Source organism: Lutra lutra, chromosome 11 (assembly GCF_902655055.1).
Source record: "Lutra lutra chromosome 11, mLutLut1.2, whole genome shotgun sequence".
NCBI classification, from domain to species: domain Eukaryota; kingdom Metazoa; phylum Chordata; class Mammalia; order Carnivora; family Mustelidae; genus Lutra; species Lutra lutra.
The window spans coordinates 95906129-95921126 of NC_062288.1; the positions used below are offsets into that span (position 1 = coordinate 95906129).

Below are 14998 nucleotides of genomic sequence, written 5' to 3' on the forward strand. Positions count from 1 at the left end.
AATTAGGATTTAATTGAAAACTGTGCCTTGTGCTTATATTTCAAAGTCTTATCTCCTCTTTTTCTTTTCTTCCAAATGTACTGATTTTGTGAATTAATGAAACCAGTATCAAATTGGCCACAGGCTCTGTATGTTGATGACACAGCCCAGGAAGCAGAAAACTGCTCAAGTCAGTTCCTTGGAAGCGCAGCACAGCAGCCTCCACTGTAGCTTCTGAGGCACCATGACGCTGACTTTGTCTTCTCGGTCTTCCTTCCTCCTGGAAATTGTTTTCAGAATATGGAGGGAAGCATTATAGTTAAGGCCCGATATCAGATGCTTCTTCTTTTAAAAAACAAACTCAAAGCCAATTAAACATAAATAACTGGAGCGTCTCGAAGATCCAGTCCTTGGACGTGACCGTGATGCTCTGTGTTTGGCTTCTTGCAGTGTTCAGTGTGCGCTTGTGTCTCGCTTGGACCTCTGGCTTAAGAAGACAAGATGTCTGTTAGTATCTTCATTTGACAGAGTGAAAAAAATGACCAGTCATGCTAGACAGAAGTAGAATCTAGATTTTTCTGTCTTACGGTCCATTGCTTTTTGACGTGACTGTTTTGTCCAGGTGGTATCACTTGTGGCACCTGGTCCTGTGATTTCTGAAGGGTATTTTCCCATATGGACATCGACAAAGCCTAGTATTTGTCTTGAAAGTAATTACTAGAAAGACTTATGGAAGTCTTTCTAGTTCTTTCTTTTTGTTCCGTCAGTTGAATTCTTAGAACCTGTCAACCCAGAACCCAAAGTGGAGGATAGGGTTGCTGGTCGAAGTTAGAATTTCTCCCTTTCTTCTGTCATTCCTGGCTTTCTTCTGTTAAAACCCTGACTGAACAAAACCTCAGGACTTCTGAATTTTTTCTATTTGTTTCTATCTCTTTATTTAGAATTCCTAAAATTCCTGGATTAGGAATTAAGAATTACCTACCTAGTTGACCAAAATGGCTTTCTTTTCACTGTCCCTTAAGCTTTTTTTTTTTTTTAAAGATTTTATTTATTTATTTGACAGAGAGAGATCACAAGTAGGCAGAGAGGCAGGCAGAGAGAGAGGAAGGGAAGCAAAGCAGGCTCCCTGCTGAGCAGAGAGCCAGATGTGGGACTCGATCCCAGGACCCCGAGATCATGACCTGAGCCGAAGGCAGCGGCTTAACCCACTGAGCCACCCAGGCGCCCCTGTCCCTTAAGCTTTTATTCCAACTAGAATTCTGAGTTAGTTTTTTGTTCTGTTTTGTGTTGTTTTGTTTTGTTTTAGCAAACCATTAGGCCATTTTCTCTTTCCAGGAGGTCAGTTACTTGGGACAACATAGCTTCTTTGCTGTTAAAATCTGGCTGTGTGCCTGTCTTCTGTGTCTGCTTTTGTTTACTGACCTGTCCATCTGATACTCTTGTCACCCAGGCCTTCGTTGGGTTAACATCCGGTGGTATTTTGTCTGTCGGCTTCTCTGTCTGCCTGCCCTTGTTCATCTTTCTTCTGCACCCCAACAGGGACCAGTCTCTCCATTACTGACCCCCAGGCCTCTCCTGAACCCTGGGACTCTGCCCATCCGGCTGATAGCTGGGCTTCTCTAGATCTTTCTACACTCATTTCCTATTGTCCAGAGTCCCACTCCTAGCTAGGAGTAGCACCCCAAATCAATGACACCTTGAGCTTACAAGGCTCTGCAGCTAATCTTAACAGAATATTCCTACCCCCCCTGCCCCCCGAAGGAAGAGAAAATATTCTTAGTGCAGCAGTGGGGAAGGCTTGAGTACTAAACCAGGACGTGGTGTGACAGTGCACGCTTTAGCTCAGCCTTTCCCGAGGAATATTAGTTATGCAGAATGCCTCCCAGAGAAGGGGTGAGGTTACAATTCAGGGAAACTGTATTTCTCCTTTTGGAAGTTTATAATGTACATTAACATATTAAAGATCCTAAGAAGATCTGCAGTAAACATGTTTCAAACCAAGGAGTTCTGGTATTTCTCAACTCCTTTCATCACGGAATCCTCTACCATCATTTCTGTCCTTACTAGCTGTGACACTTCCTAGTCCCTCTGGAACACGTGGGGGAAATAGTCCCGTATTTCCTGTAGATACTGCGAACTCACACGGTGCTGCTTCTCTCCCTGACGCTGGGCCACCCTTTCTTCTCTCTTTCTGTCTCTCGATGCTTCTCAGCCTCCCTCAATCTAGGTACTTTATTCTATAAAATTTAAGGTAGTATTAAATTTTTTTATAAAAATTGTTTATAAATTAAATGTTTATAATAATTTATATGTTTATAAATGTTGTTTAAATGTTGTATTTCCCTGGCCATCGGTACAGGATGGTACAGACCTCTCCCCACCAGCCGCATACAGTCACACCTGCTCTGTGTTTTCATAAACCTCGACGCCTGTCTGCATCATGTGAACCCGCTGCATTGTGCTGTCATCATGTGTGTCTGCACACCCCCCCGCACCCGGAGCTCTTTGAGGGCAGATACTTTTTGTATTGCTAGTCCCTAATATGGAATATGTATTCATTAGTGATAATTCCATGAAAAAACTGGTGAGCTTTCTACCATCAGGATGGTTCCAGGCCCTGCTGTGTTCCACAACATCCCCTTGGCCCCAGGACACTAGCATATCCTTGCTGTGCTGGGCCGAGGTGCCTCACCAGCATCTCTGTGCGCCACCGTCTCTCGCCCGAGTTCCCTCCTCCTTGCTTAAGCTGGTGCAGGGACAGAAAAGCACATATGCTGCTTGAGCAGGTACACACTGAGGATGAGAGGCTGGTTTCTTTCCTTGTAAGCTGCCCCTGTTAATGCATGATTCTCCTGCAAATCCTTCACTTTGTTTCGGTGTCGTGGGATCGAAGTGGGATGGAGGGGAAGACTTCACGTCCTTTCTCTAGACCAGCATTTGACAGTGTCAAGGGTCCTCCAATTCCTAATCTTCCACTGATGCTGGTTGTACAATGGCTTGATGGAAATTGAACTGATTCTTCCTCCATTTAGCAAGTTCTGGGGAGTCGTGTGTCTCACATGTGACAGCTGTGTTTAGAATATGGGCAGAGTCTTGGGCCTTGGCTGTAATTCTGAGCTATGGGAAAAGGACCTTTTATGACTTATATATCTGTATCTATATACACACATACACACACATATATTTATACTTTAAGGAAGGTCCATCATGAAGTACAAGCTCTTAAAGACAGTGGCTCAATTGTGCATGTTTTCTATTTCTTAACTCATAGATTTATTAGTAACTCACTGATTGTAATATGTGATATTTTACCATAAAGCATTGGTCTAAATCTGAATCACTTTTTATTCTGACTTGTTATGACAGAGACCTGACTCTAGTTTTAGATATTCAGGTCAAACATTTTAGAGTACCAGGATTTTCCTCTGACTTGAGAGCTCTTGGACCTCTAAAGAGAATGCAGGCTTAAATTAGCTTTGCCCTGGACGTGTCTCTGAGAGAGGAGAAATTCTGGCCGACTCAATGACTGACTGGTCAGAGAGCCAGTGTAGTCAGCCACTTCGTAATTTAAGTCTGAAGTACGGTAACATGTTCCTGGCCAGCAGATTCACGAGGTCTACTACAGAAAAATTAATTTCATTTTATAGTGTGGTTACTCATGTCCTTTTACTGACTACTCAGTTAATTTCTGAGATTCTGAACATCCTTTCTAGAATTTGGTTTGAGGAAAAGTAGGCCCTGAGCATTTGCTGGGTACTTACCTGTAGAGCATTCCAAATAACTGTAATCCTTAACTGAAGATGAATGTACTTAACTTCCAGGGTGAAAAGGAACAGCCCGTGTTCGCAGTGACTGGCCTTCGATGGGGATCCTTCAGAGACGCTGGCGTCAAAGTTAGCAAGTAAAGCATTACTGTACTGATGTGGGATGATTTTTTTTAAAACTATTTTTCTGCTCCCGTCTTTGCTGTTTCAATATACAGTGGTCATCTAGGACGAAGTTCGATGGGCCTGGAGGTGAATTACTTATGAATAAGAGAGACAGAGGTTTAGATCTGACACACAGAAAAGCTAGGAAAGCTTTCCGTTTCCTCCACACTCGCTGGCAGTGAAGCGGCCGCAACGGCGTCTGTGTCTCTGGCCATGGTGTCTGAGCACAGGGCAGGCTCACGCTGGCCTGGAGTCGCCTGGAATCTTGCAGCCTGTGGGGCCGGCCCTGTGGGCGGCCCAGCCTCATGGAGCTTTTCCAGCCCTAGGAGACTGGCCCTGAGAGGTGTTCTTGTTGAAAGCCTAGTGGATCGAGAGACCACAGGCTGCAGACGGAAAGAAAGGCAGACGCCGGGCTGTGTTGTGAGCTGGAAGAAATGGGCCTGTCCGAGGCAGTGAGGAGAGGGCTGTGGCTGGCTTCCATGGGAGTGGACTTCTGTTCGGAGAGTTCGCTGTGCCGAATGAAAATGTTGGCTTGGAAAGCGGCTGTGCGTGTTCTGTTCCTAGTGGAGGGTGGTGCAGGCGCAGGCTTCCCGAGGGGGCACTGACTCCGTGTCTGGTAGGTAGTGCTTTCTCTTTACCTTTTTTTTTTTTTCTGACGTTGGCTTATGATTTTAGTATGGTTTAAATAAACTATGATCAGTCTCACAGCTTTTATCAAGAAGATGCCTCTTGCCCCTCATAAGCTTTCCTGCCACTTTCTTTTTTTTTTTTTTTTTTTTTTAAAGATTTTATTTATTTATTTGACAGAGAGAAATCACAAGTAGGCAGAGAGGCAGGCAGAGAGAGAGGAGGAAGCAGGCTCCCCGCTGAGGAGAAAGCCCGATGTGGGGCTTGAACCCAGGACCTGGGATCATGACCTGAGCCGAAGGCAGCGGCTTAACCCACTGAGCCACCCAGGCGCCCCTCCTGCCACTTTCTTTATGGAAATTTCTCTTACTTGTCTCACTTTGTTATTCCTGCTAATGAGGTTCTCCGAGAGTGGAATGCCAGAGGGGGAGGTCCTGTATTATTTTACATGCTGCGCTGTTGAGCATTTCACATTGTTTTTATTTGTAAGTTGGCCGTGATTACCTTGATTCCACAAATCACCGTATGGTGTTATTTTATTTTATTAAAGATTTTATTCATTTGAGAGAGATAAGAGCGAATGAGAGTGCAGAAGTGGGGAGAGGAGGTAAGGGCAGAGGGAGCAGCAGACTGGGAGCCCACAGCAGGTCTTGATACTAGGACCCTGGGATCATGACCTGAGCCAAAGGCAGATGCGTAACTAACCAACTGAGCCACTCACGCAACCCAACAAATCCCCTCATGTTTTATCTGTGATCTTGAATACCAGCAACTCGCCAAGAGTAATTACTTTGTTTTCCCTGAAAATGTCTGGTGAGAACAAATTGCTTCATGAAATGTGTTAATCAACAACTGAGCACTAGCATAGGTCGGCCCCTTTAGGAGGATCTCACACACTTGCCCCGCTTTTGATTGATTTTTGAACAGTGAATTTTAAAATTTTGGTGGTGATTATCTAACACCTTGACTGGGACCTTCCACGGAGTCCCTCTGTGTGCCGTAGGAGAAACAGTGGGCATGTGAGAAATGATTTCCTAGCTGGCCGTTAGGTACAGGCATAGTGTCATTGGTAGAGATGAGTGGAACTATGGATAGTTAGGAATAAACTGCCTTTCTCTCTGGCTAGCTGGAAAATGAAATTATTATTACGTAAGCTTAGAAAAAAATCAGATGATCAAGGTCCTCATTAGTAGCATCACAGTATGATCCTGAATAATACTTAGAATGGCTCCACATTGCTCATTGGATTCTATCTAACCCCCTTATTCTGGCATTCAAGGCCCAACTTGATCCGTCATCAACCCTAATTCCATAGTTACGTATCTTTACTTCTAAGTCTTTGCTGTGGCTACTGTTCTCAGTGTTTCCTGTGCCTTTGCTATTCCTCTCGCCTAGAATGACTTCTTTCCCTCTTTCGTGGATCTAAATCTAAACCGGTTATCTTTCTAAATTCCGCGCCCTTACTTTGCTCTTATGCAAGCCTGGTTGCCCCATTGATTTTCAGTCCAGTGATTTCTTGTCCCTTGACTCTCCTCACCAATAAATCACGATATATATATATATTTGTATATCATATATATATTTCCATATATTTATATATCAGTTGGCACTGATACACACACACACACACACACACACAGCCATTTATTGTTTTCTGTTACTTTTTGGGGCTTTATTGTCTCAAATTATAAGCCTTCAAAGGCAGGAGTTTTATGCTTTTACTTCTTTTTTCTTCATATACATAGTAAATGCTAAATAAATGCATATTGAGTGGAATCAAATAGGGAGCCCTTAAGATGAGCTGGTAGGAGACAGAGATAAATTTTAAGAGAGGAATCTATTTTATGTCACTTTTCTAATTCCCGTTAGGCATCTTTCTCTCTACACTAGCTTTTATGTATTTAGCAGTATGCAGTAGATAGTCTTTGTTCCCAGATTTAACATTTCGCATTTGGGAGCTGCATAACACGAGTAATGTGAAGTTAGGCTGATTTACAGATTTTAAGTGGTGTGCGCGTCTGTGTGTGAGAGAACATGGTAGATAGGATCCAGTCACTTTAGCATGTGGGTCACACACCAGACCACCCAGCATCTGCGTCTCGTTGTGGCTTCATCATCCTCCACTCACTGCCCTTTTGAATGTAGACTCTGCTGTATTCTGTGGTTGAGAGTATGTATTACAGTGATACCTGTGAATTGAGAGAGGGAGACGCTGATTATGTATTTCTTGTAAATTGCAAGGGTCTTTCCACTGTGTAACTCATTACGCACTACTTGACACGACATTGAAATGTAGATGAAAAACTTAACTGTCCTTCTTTTTTTCTGCTAAAGCATAATCCCCAGGCCTCCAGAGCTGGAAATGGTGTATTCATAGTCCACCCCTCACACTGGAGGTGACTGCAGGGTGTCCGCAGTGGAGGGGCACTTTTAACATACTATTCTTCTTGAATGATGTCTAGCCCTTTCAGAGTTCTCTTAATGTTCTAACCAGGTTTTTGTCTTGATCGTTCTCAGATACTGGTATCTCGGGCCTCTAAAAACCAAAGCAGCTCACTTCTTCAGCACTCTTAAGGTAAATGCAATTTCCAGTGTAGAAAGTTGCCCTGTGTTATTTTGTGATGTGTCAGTTTGGATTTTTAAAAATTCCCTGCTACAGATACATATGACATGTTCCAAATGGGGGATATTTACTCAGAAACGAATGCAGGAAGCGTTCCTGTTACATAAGCCATCACCCCTCATCTACCAGCTCGTTCCTTCCCTTACCAAACCCATAGTTAATTTCTTTTTGATATTCCACTTCCTTTTGCTTATTCACTCACTCTTGCCAGACAAACCTGGAGTAGAATGCCTATATCTTATCAATTATTTGTAAGGGTGTCTGCATTAGTATCTGGAAATGAACTGGAGATTTGCATCCGAATGTATGTAATTGAACAGGCTTGTGTATAATAGAGTAGGTTTCAAACTGTGCTAGCAAAAATATGGGTAGTGGTTCCTGTCTTGAACAGTACAAATAGGGAATATTTCTAGCATCAGAGAACATTCCATCGGGCGCTGCTACTATAGCCTGTCCACTGACAAATGTTGTCATAGAGAAAAGCTGATTGGTGTATATTAATGAAAATGCTAATAGTAAAGTCATCCTTATCTGTGGATGACATCCTGTGTTCAGCTTTTATGCAAATCAAAGCAGTATGTTCAAAAGTTGGCGTCAGTCTGAAAATTGGCAGATCAAGTTTGTTGTGAAAATATTGGTTCTGATGTTAATATTCAGAGCGTCAAGCATTTTTCTAATTGTAAAAGTGATGCATGTCCATTGCAAAACATTTGGAAAACATAGCTCCCTTTACCTTCTAAATAAATTCTTGTTGTGTTAAAGAAATGTAAAAATCAAAACCCCTAAGTACTAGGGGTGGCCAATTTTCATGATTATGAGCATGAACTTGGAGGGCAATGCCTTTCTACACTGAAGGCACACCGTTTTAGTAAAATGCATTGTTACTCTTGCTTAAGTGCATAATTTCAGTGGTGGAGTGGGGGTGCCGTTTGGGAGAGCAGAGTGGCTGTGTGTGTAAGCTGTCACGTCAGGGAGAATGTAAACTCTTCCCAGCATTTCTTCAGCAAATGGTTATTAAATAGTGTGGACAGCCCTGCTATCTACTTGGAATACAAAGTCAGGTAAGGCAGGTTCCTGCCCTCAGGGAGGATCCATGTTTGGGGAGTGTGAGGGACCAGTAAAGCAGGGGCGTGGCAAGTGCTGGGAGAGCCTATGGAAAGATAAGGTGGGAGCAGTTGCATGGGAGGGGGGCATTTGTATCTGCCTCAGGGCAGCAGCCTTCCCAGGGCAGGGAACACTTCTACTCAAGTTTGAATCTACACAGGACTACATAGAGGGCATTCCAGGTGGAGGAGCCAGGACGTGTGAAGTGGCCGTGATGTCACATGGCCAGGACAACAGAAAGGCAGGAAGGGGGGGTTCGAGGGGTGGGACGGGAGGTGGTGGCAGGTTGGGTTGTGGCAGCTGACTTTGACCATGACAGTGTTGGGGAATTACTGAGTTTTAAGCAGGGGAGAGACATGAGCGGATCTGCATTTCAGAAAAGTTATTTGTCAGCAGTGTAGACAAGAGATTGCTTGTGGGTGTTTAAGGCAAGAGCACCAGAGAGAAGATTGTTCAAGTAAGCCAGGGAAGAGGTGATGAGGTCCGGACTAGTTTGCAGTCTAGAGTTTTTCATGAACACTGACAAGATTAGAATAGGATCACGTGTGCGAAGAAAGATGCAATTTTCAGTTTGGCACATGGTGCAGACAGGCCAGGGATAGCCCGGAGGAATGGAAGCATTTGAAGAGCCACAGAGCTGCCCGTGAAGCCTGAGGGGAAGGGCCGGTCCCCGTGAGAGTCCCCGAGAGAGAGACCTGCTAGCCAGCAGGAGCCAGAGCGTCACGAAGCGGCAGCACAGAGTCTAAATCCCGGTGGGAAGGTGCCCGCTGCACTCAGCAGCCTCTGAAGGTTTGCTCACCTCCCAAGTAGAGGGGCTGAGCCCCCTCCACGGAAGTTAGGGAATAAAGGTAGGTTAAGCCTCACAGACAGCAGGGCTGGGGCTCTCCTTCAGGAGGCCTCACTTCGAAAGGAAGGAAATAGAAAAGGCAAAAGCTAGTGAGAAACATGGGGCCAGCCGAGTGTTGTTTTTTTTGATTGGAGAGGGGGCTGTGTCTTTCTACCCTGAAACAAAAGCAAAGAAGAAAGGAAAGAGGTGAGAGACAAGGAGATGCAGAGCAAGACTGAGTCGGCAAAGCCGGGGCGCAGTGGGGAGGGTGTGGGGCCCACAGTGCTGGGTCAGCCTTGGACAGAGGAAGGGCGCCTTTTTTCTTGAGAAAGGAGAAAACTAGAACAGAGGTCCAGGTGCAAACAAATTTATAGAATGTTAGGCAGTTCTCCCTGACATCCTGATGGTCTCACTGAAGCATGGGGAACAAGGTGATCTGTTGAAAATGAGGTGGGTGGTAGTGGTGGGGGATTTGAAGAGAGATGAAAATAGGGAGATTTGGAAGGATTATCGAGTGGTACTGAAGACCCAAGACCAAGAATTTGTCGTGGCACAGGTGTACTGACCCGGAATATTGGTTGCCCTCTAATAACATGGGCCACAATGTGCGATACAGATAGCTAGTGACAGGATTGATCCAGAATAGGGGCTTTTCAGGGCACATGATGCAACACCAAAGACACAGGAGGACCAACAGTGATGGGAAAAAGAATGACTTGAGGTAATCAGCTGTTAATTAGGCACTGAAGGAGAATGGTGTGGTCAGGGACTGGGATTCTCAGTGGGATTGGAAATTTGGTGTGGGGTTGGATCTTCAGGGACCAAAATATAACACCCCTCTCTTACTCTTCTGAGTTTGAATCAAGTTATGAAAAAAAATGCAGGAACCAGGCAGATGGAGATCAAAATACCAGCTTTCTAAATGTCAGCAGGACTAAAGGACATAGCTTAGATAATGCAGTCACAGATTTCCAGATACTCTGAATTGAATTCATCCCTTTAAAACGTCTCCTTTAGGGCAGACACTGCCATAGGAAGCCAACTGCATGAGGAAGTAGTGAGTCCCCAGGACAGCCACTTTGGGGGAAAGAGAGAGGAGCCAGAATTGTTACTCCTTTGTCATTCACCGCATGGAAACCTGAGAACAGGGGAGTGGGTCACCCTGAGAGACCTACTGAACACAAAAGAATCAGAAGAACAGAAGAATATGGGACGTGGCTAGAGAGTAGGGCATCAAGCTTTTAGATTTCCAGGATGGAATAGTTCTGGGTAACAGGAAGGACCAGGATGTGGCCGGGGGGTTAGAGAGCACATCAGGGGCTGAGTGACTAGGGGGTGTTTTAATTATTCCTGTGGATACTAATGAGACTGGATTGGGGTATCAAGAAGTAGAAGACAGACAATCTAGAGTCTGAGAGTGATGGTCTTTGAAGCCTTGGCTCGATCACGAGGCTAGCCTAAGCCATTCTGGGCTCCAAGTGGAATAGGATTCCGGAAGGGAAGAAGGTATTTGATGCATTTCATTTTTGTGTCACCATCTATAAACCAAAGATAAATTTATTGTGGGATGATTCTCTCTTCATTCATACTGATTTTTTTTTTTTTTTTGACAAGTATAAACAGTGGTTAGTCTCCTTGGACTTCTCTGCTCTGTGTGTGTGAGAGCAGTGAAGGCAGCCATCACCCAGTTCCTGGTTTTCAAGACCGGCCTTTAGTAGGAAAAGAAACTGAGGAGTCCGTGCTTCAGAGTAGAGCTAATTCCATTCCATGAGATGATTAATTCGCTTGCAGGCAGGCATAGGTGGATGACTAACCTTTGCAGAGCTCCTCCGAGTTTGGACTTCGGTGCGCATGACAAGTTTTTCTCTCTTCACATTAAAAGGAGTGGCCTCAGACACATCAAGCGTCCATCTCGTACACGGGACCTACAGAGAGACCTCCCAGTGCCGCAGAAGAGAACCCTCCTCGGCCCTCTTTGTACAGGAGAATATTACGCAGGCTCGCGTCCTACTGGGTGCAGCCGCAGGATGGTGAGTCGCATGCTGGGTGCAGAACCCTGGTTGGTTTGGGCCCCCAGATCCGTGTGAGCCACTTGCCTCATGCAGGAGAGGCCTTTCAAGGGCCACTGTACCACAGAGCAGGACCCAAACCAGCACTGTCCGACGCATGGGTCGGTGACATGCGTCACTGGTGACAGATCATGGCTCCCTCTTGCTGGCATTGACCTTTATGTCATCATGTTGGCTTTGGCAGGGATGTTTGGGTATAGAGACTTAACTGGGAGCCTGGCTCCTCCTCCTGTGTGTGAGAAGCTAGGCAATAAATCAAACTGAGGCAGAATCCGCAGGCGGGCTTGGGTGGCCAGGCTGAGCACCGGCAGCTTGCCGTTGGTGGGGGAGTGGGGAAATGTTAGCGGAAGAAACTGACCCGAATCTAATGCCCCCACACAGCCCTTTCCCAAGAGGTGAGCCCCAAGGTCTGGAAAGAAATGCAGCTGTCCACCATCGAACTGTCCATCACGACGCGGAACAGTCACCTTGACCTGACGGTGAGCGGGCCTTTTTTATTAGCAAAGCCTTTGGTATCTGGGAAAAGTGGCAAAGGCCACCTGCCCTTCCACTAATTGGGCATTTTTATTTTAGCCTTTTTGGGGAGAGAAGAAAGGATCAGGGGAAAGAGTGTATGGCAAAAGTAGATTAAAAAAGATAGGGTCAAAGCCCCATACTGAATAATAGCAGTGGGAAGAAACAGTGGAGTGAGGCGGGAGGTTTAAGCTTGGCGGGCTCTGAGCCAGTATCCTGGGCCCTGCTTCGTAGCTGTCAGGCTTTCTGAGACTTGAGGGCAGAAGACCTTTAGAAACAGAAAGTTAGCCTGCTCCCTTTTGTCTCAGGAATAAAAAATTGTGGAACTTTTACTTGAGTGAATACCACTATTTTTGTGACTATATTAAATATATGGATTTAGGTCCCCAGGAGAAAAAAAGATACACTCATATACGTAGAGTCCCCTCTGCTGACACGCACGGTGCAGTACGGTGGCTGCTAGACCCGTGGCTCTTTGAGTCAGATAAAATCTAGCACTCACTTCAGGTGCCCGTTAGCCCTACGTGGCGAGCAGCTGCCGCACTGGAAAACAGTTGCCATCACAGATACAAAATGTTGCCGTCAGTGCAGAAAGTTCTGGATGGGGCGTCTGTTTGACCAGATGCTAAAAAAAGGTTGAAATCCGGCAGAGGCTGACAAAACTGGTCTGCGCCCTGTTTTTGTTGGGCGGCTCGCAAACTAAGAATTGACGTCTCGTTTTTAAATGGTTGTGAGAAAATCAAGAGAGTGTTTTGTGATGCGCAGAGAGAATACGAAATCCGGTTTCAGTATCCATAAGAAAAGCCTTATTGGAACAGCCGCATTCACTCACCGGCGCGCTGTCTGGGGCTGCTTTCGTGCCCTGACGGCAGAGTCGGTCGTTGCCTCCGACTCCGTGGCCGTCCAGAGTTTCCTGACCTGTGCTGTAGGAGAAACCCGAGTAGTTTGTATTCGCGAGAATGCTAATAGGAAAGCTACCCTGACCTGTGGGCGCGGCGCGACGTTGGGTTTTGTGCGGATCCACGTAGCCGCGCACACTTGACCTGGTCTGTCTGGAAGCTGCAGGTGGACTTGAACGTGGTGACGAACGTGCGCATGTGCCCAGGAGTCTGACCCTGGTGTTTAGTGGAGGAGCGAGTCGTTCTCTAATTGGGAAAGTAACACTTGTCCTTCGTAAAACATGTGGATAACACAGCTTCCTTCCCCTCCCAGTTGGACTGAAGAGTTAAATTAGGAAATTCATGAAGCATAGAGTGAAATGGAGGTGATTATCAGTACAAAGGTGGGGAGGACCAGGCCTCTCTAAGCATGGCGTCTAAGGCGACAATCACATTGATGCATTTGTCTACTTAAAATGGAAGAAACTAGAAACAAAAACTTTAATGACAAATTGGGAAAAAGAATGTGCTAGAGCAGGAGTTAATAGCTTTCCTTACGGTAAGCGGGCCTTTATTCTTAGCAAAGCCTTTGGTATCTGGGAAAAGATATACTGGCTCAGAGCCCGCCAAGCCCCCCAACAAACTCTTAAGAAGTAGGCAAAGGACTCCTTTAAGTAACAGGCACGGGCAAAAACAGAAATTCACAAAGAACGTAAACTTGGAAAAATAGCTTCTATTTGCTGAATACGTCCTTTCTGCCAGGCACTGCCCTGAGAATTTTACATAGTGTCAACTCCTGTAATTCTTATAACTACATTACCAGGGAGACATAACTTTTATATGCGTGTAATAGATCAGGATACAGGAAAAGTGTTCAAATCGAAGAAATGCAAATTTAAAAGAACAACGAAAATGTCCTAAATTAAGCATGCTGGGTTGTGCCGTGTTGGTGTGCATGGGGAAATGGACGCTCATGCAGTCCTGCTGAATCTGTAAATCACGATGCCCTTTCTCGGTGTCTTGCTGGTCTCTCCAAAGCATCTAAAACAGATTTACTAGGGCCAAGGGTGTGCTTCTATTTCTAGGAGTTTGTCCTACAGGAATAATCAGATGCATACACATACATAGTGTAGCCATTCCCTTATTTCTTACATAATGGAATTCAGCAAAATGGAGGTATTAAGGTTGAAAACAACAGATTCTATGCTAGAGGAATTTCAAAAAAAAAAGATAAAATTTCGAATTATACGTTGCTTTTATATCTTGTCTCTGATAATAGGTATTTCTAGTATTTTGTTCTTACTGTTTAATGTGGCTCTTTTCTCTGATGACGGAATACCAGTGAACGGACGGAGTTGGGTCCAGGCTGTGATTGTGGCCTCAGATTAGCCACATGCAGTGTGACGAGCGCTTTTAATCTTGGTGCCAATTATGAGAGCGTAAGATTCTGTGCTGCTTATCACAAGGAGCAGCACATTTGTTTTCTGTTTCCACACCTCTTTAAAAATAAAAGCAAATGCAATAAAATATTCAAAGACAATGAAGCTGCCATGTGATAGCTCCAAACTCGTTTATCATTTATAAAAGTACATTCAGAGTCAAAGAGGCTTTAAGTGGTGTGGAATGTGTGAAAATTAGGATCTCTTGTACAGCTCTGTTCACTGTATTTATAATAGCAAAATATGCGAAACAAATGAACCGGGGGACTGATGAAATCCATTCTGGTACATTTATTTAAGACGTTCTCTCTTTAGTGACACGGAAAGATACTCATCATATATTGTTAAAACCCAGGCTGGTATGATATGCATCACATGATTCTCTTTTTCTTTAAAAAGAAACACTTGCACCTATAATTGTGTTTTGTGAACGATGGAGGTAAGGCTCCAATTTTATAATCTTAGCCCAGAGAAAGCCCCTTGTCCAAGCACCGTTTACTGAAGTAAGCCCCTATTCTACAGTGAGAGCTGGTGTCCCTTTGGGCGTGTTTGTAGGTTCTCTCTTCAGTTGCTCTGTTTGTCAAAGCCTGTATTAGTACTGTGCTACTTTTGATTATCTTCGTTTTACAATGAGTCCCCTCCGTTTTTCTTCTTTAAGAGTCTCTTTGGCTATTCTTGGTTCTTTGGCCTCTATAAATCCCTTAGAAGGTTTATTTTATGAAGTTCCATATAAAAATCTGTTATTTGGGGTGCCTGGGTGGCTCCGTGGGTTTAAGCGTCTGCCTTCCACTCAGGTCATGATCTCAGGGTCCTGGGATTGAGCCCCGCATCGGGCTCTCGGCTCACCGGGGAAACTGCTTCCCCCCACTTCCCCGCCTACTTGTGATTTCTGTCAAATAAATAAAATCTTTAAAAAAATCTGTTATATTGATCACAGGATTACACTGAACGTGTAGATCAATTGTAGGAAAAATGACACTTCTCTAATATTGACTCTTCTGTTGTATGAAC

At 44.8% G+C, this 14998-nt stretch overlaps 1 protein-coding gene across 3 annotated transcripts in view; it reads left to right on the plus strand.

The window, feature by feature from the left end:
• AGK (acylglycerol kinase) overlaps nt 1-14998 on the plus strand; it is a 72350-nt gene that overhangs the window by 50233 nt on the left and 7119 nt on the right. For all 3 annotated transcript variants that reach the window (XM_047696095.1, XM_047696096.1, XM_047696097.1), the window contains exons 10-13: nt 3801-3880; nt 7053-7110; nt 10971-11118; nt 11539-11636. In XM_047696095.1, coding sequence (XP_047552051.1) covers nt 3801-3880; nt 7053-7110; nt 10971-11118; nt 11539-11636 — 384 coding nt within the window. The remainder of the gene's footprint in view (nt 1-3800; nt 3881-7052; nt 7111-10970; nt 11119-11538; nt 11637-14998) is intronic.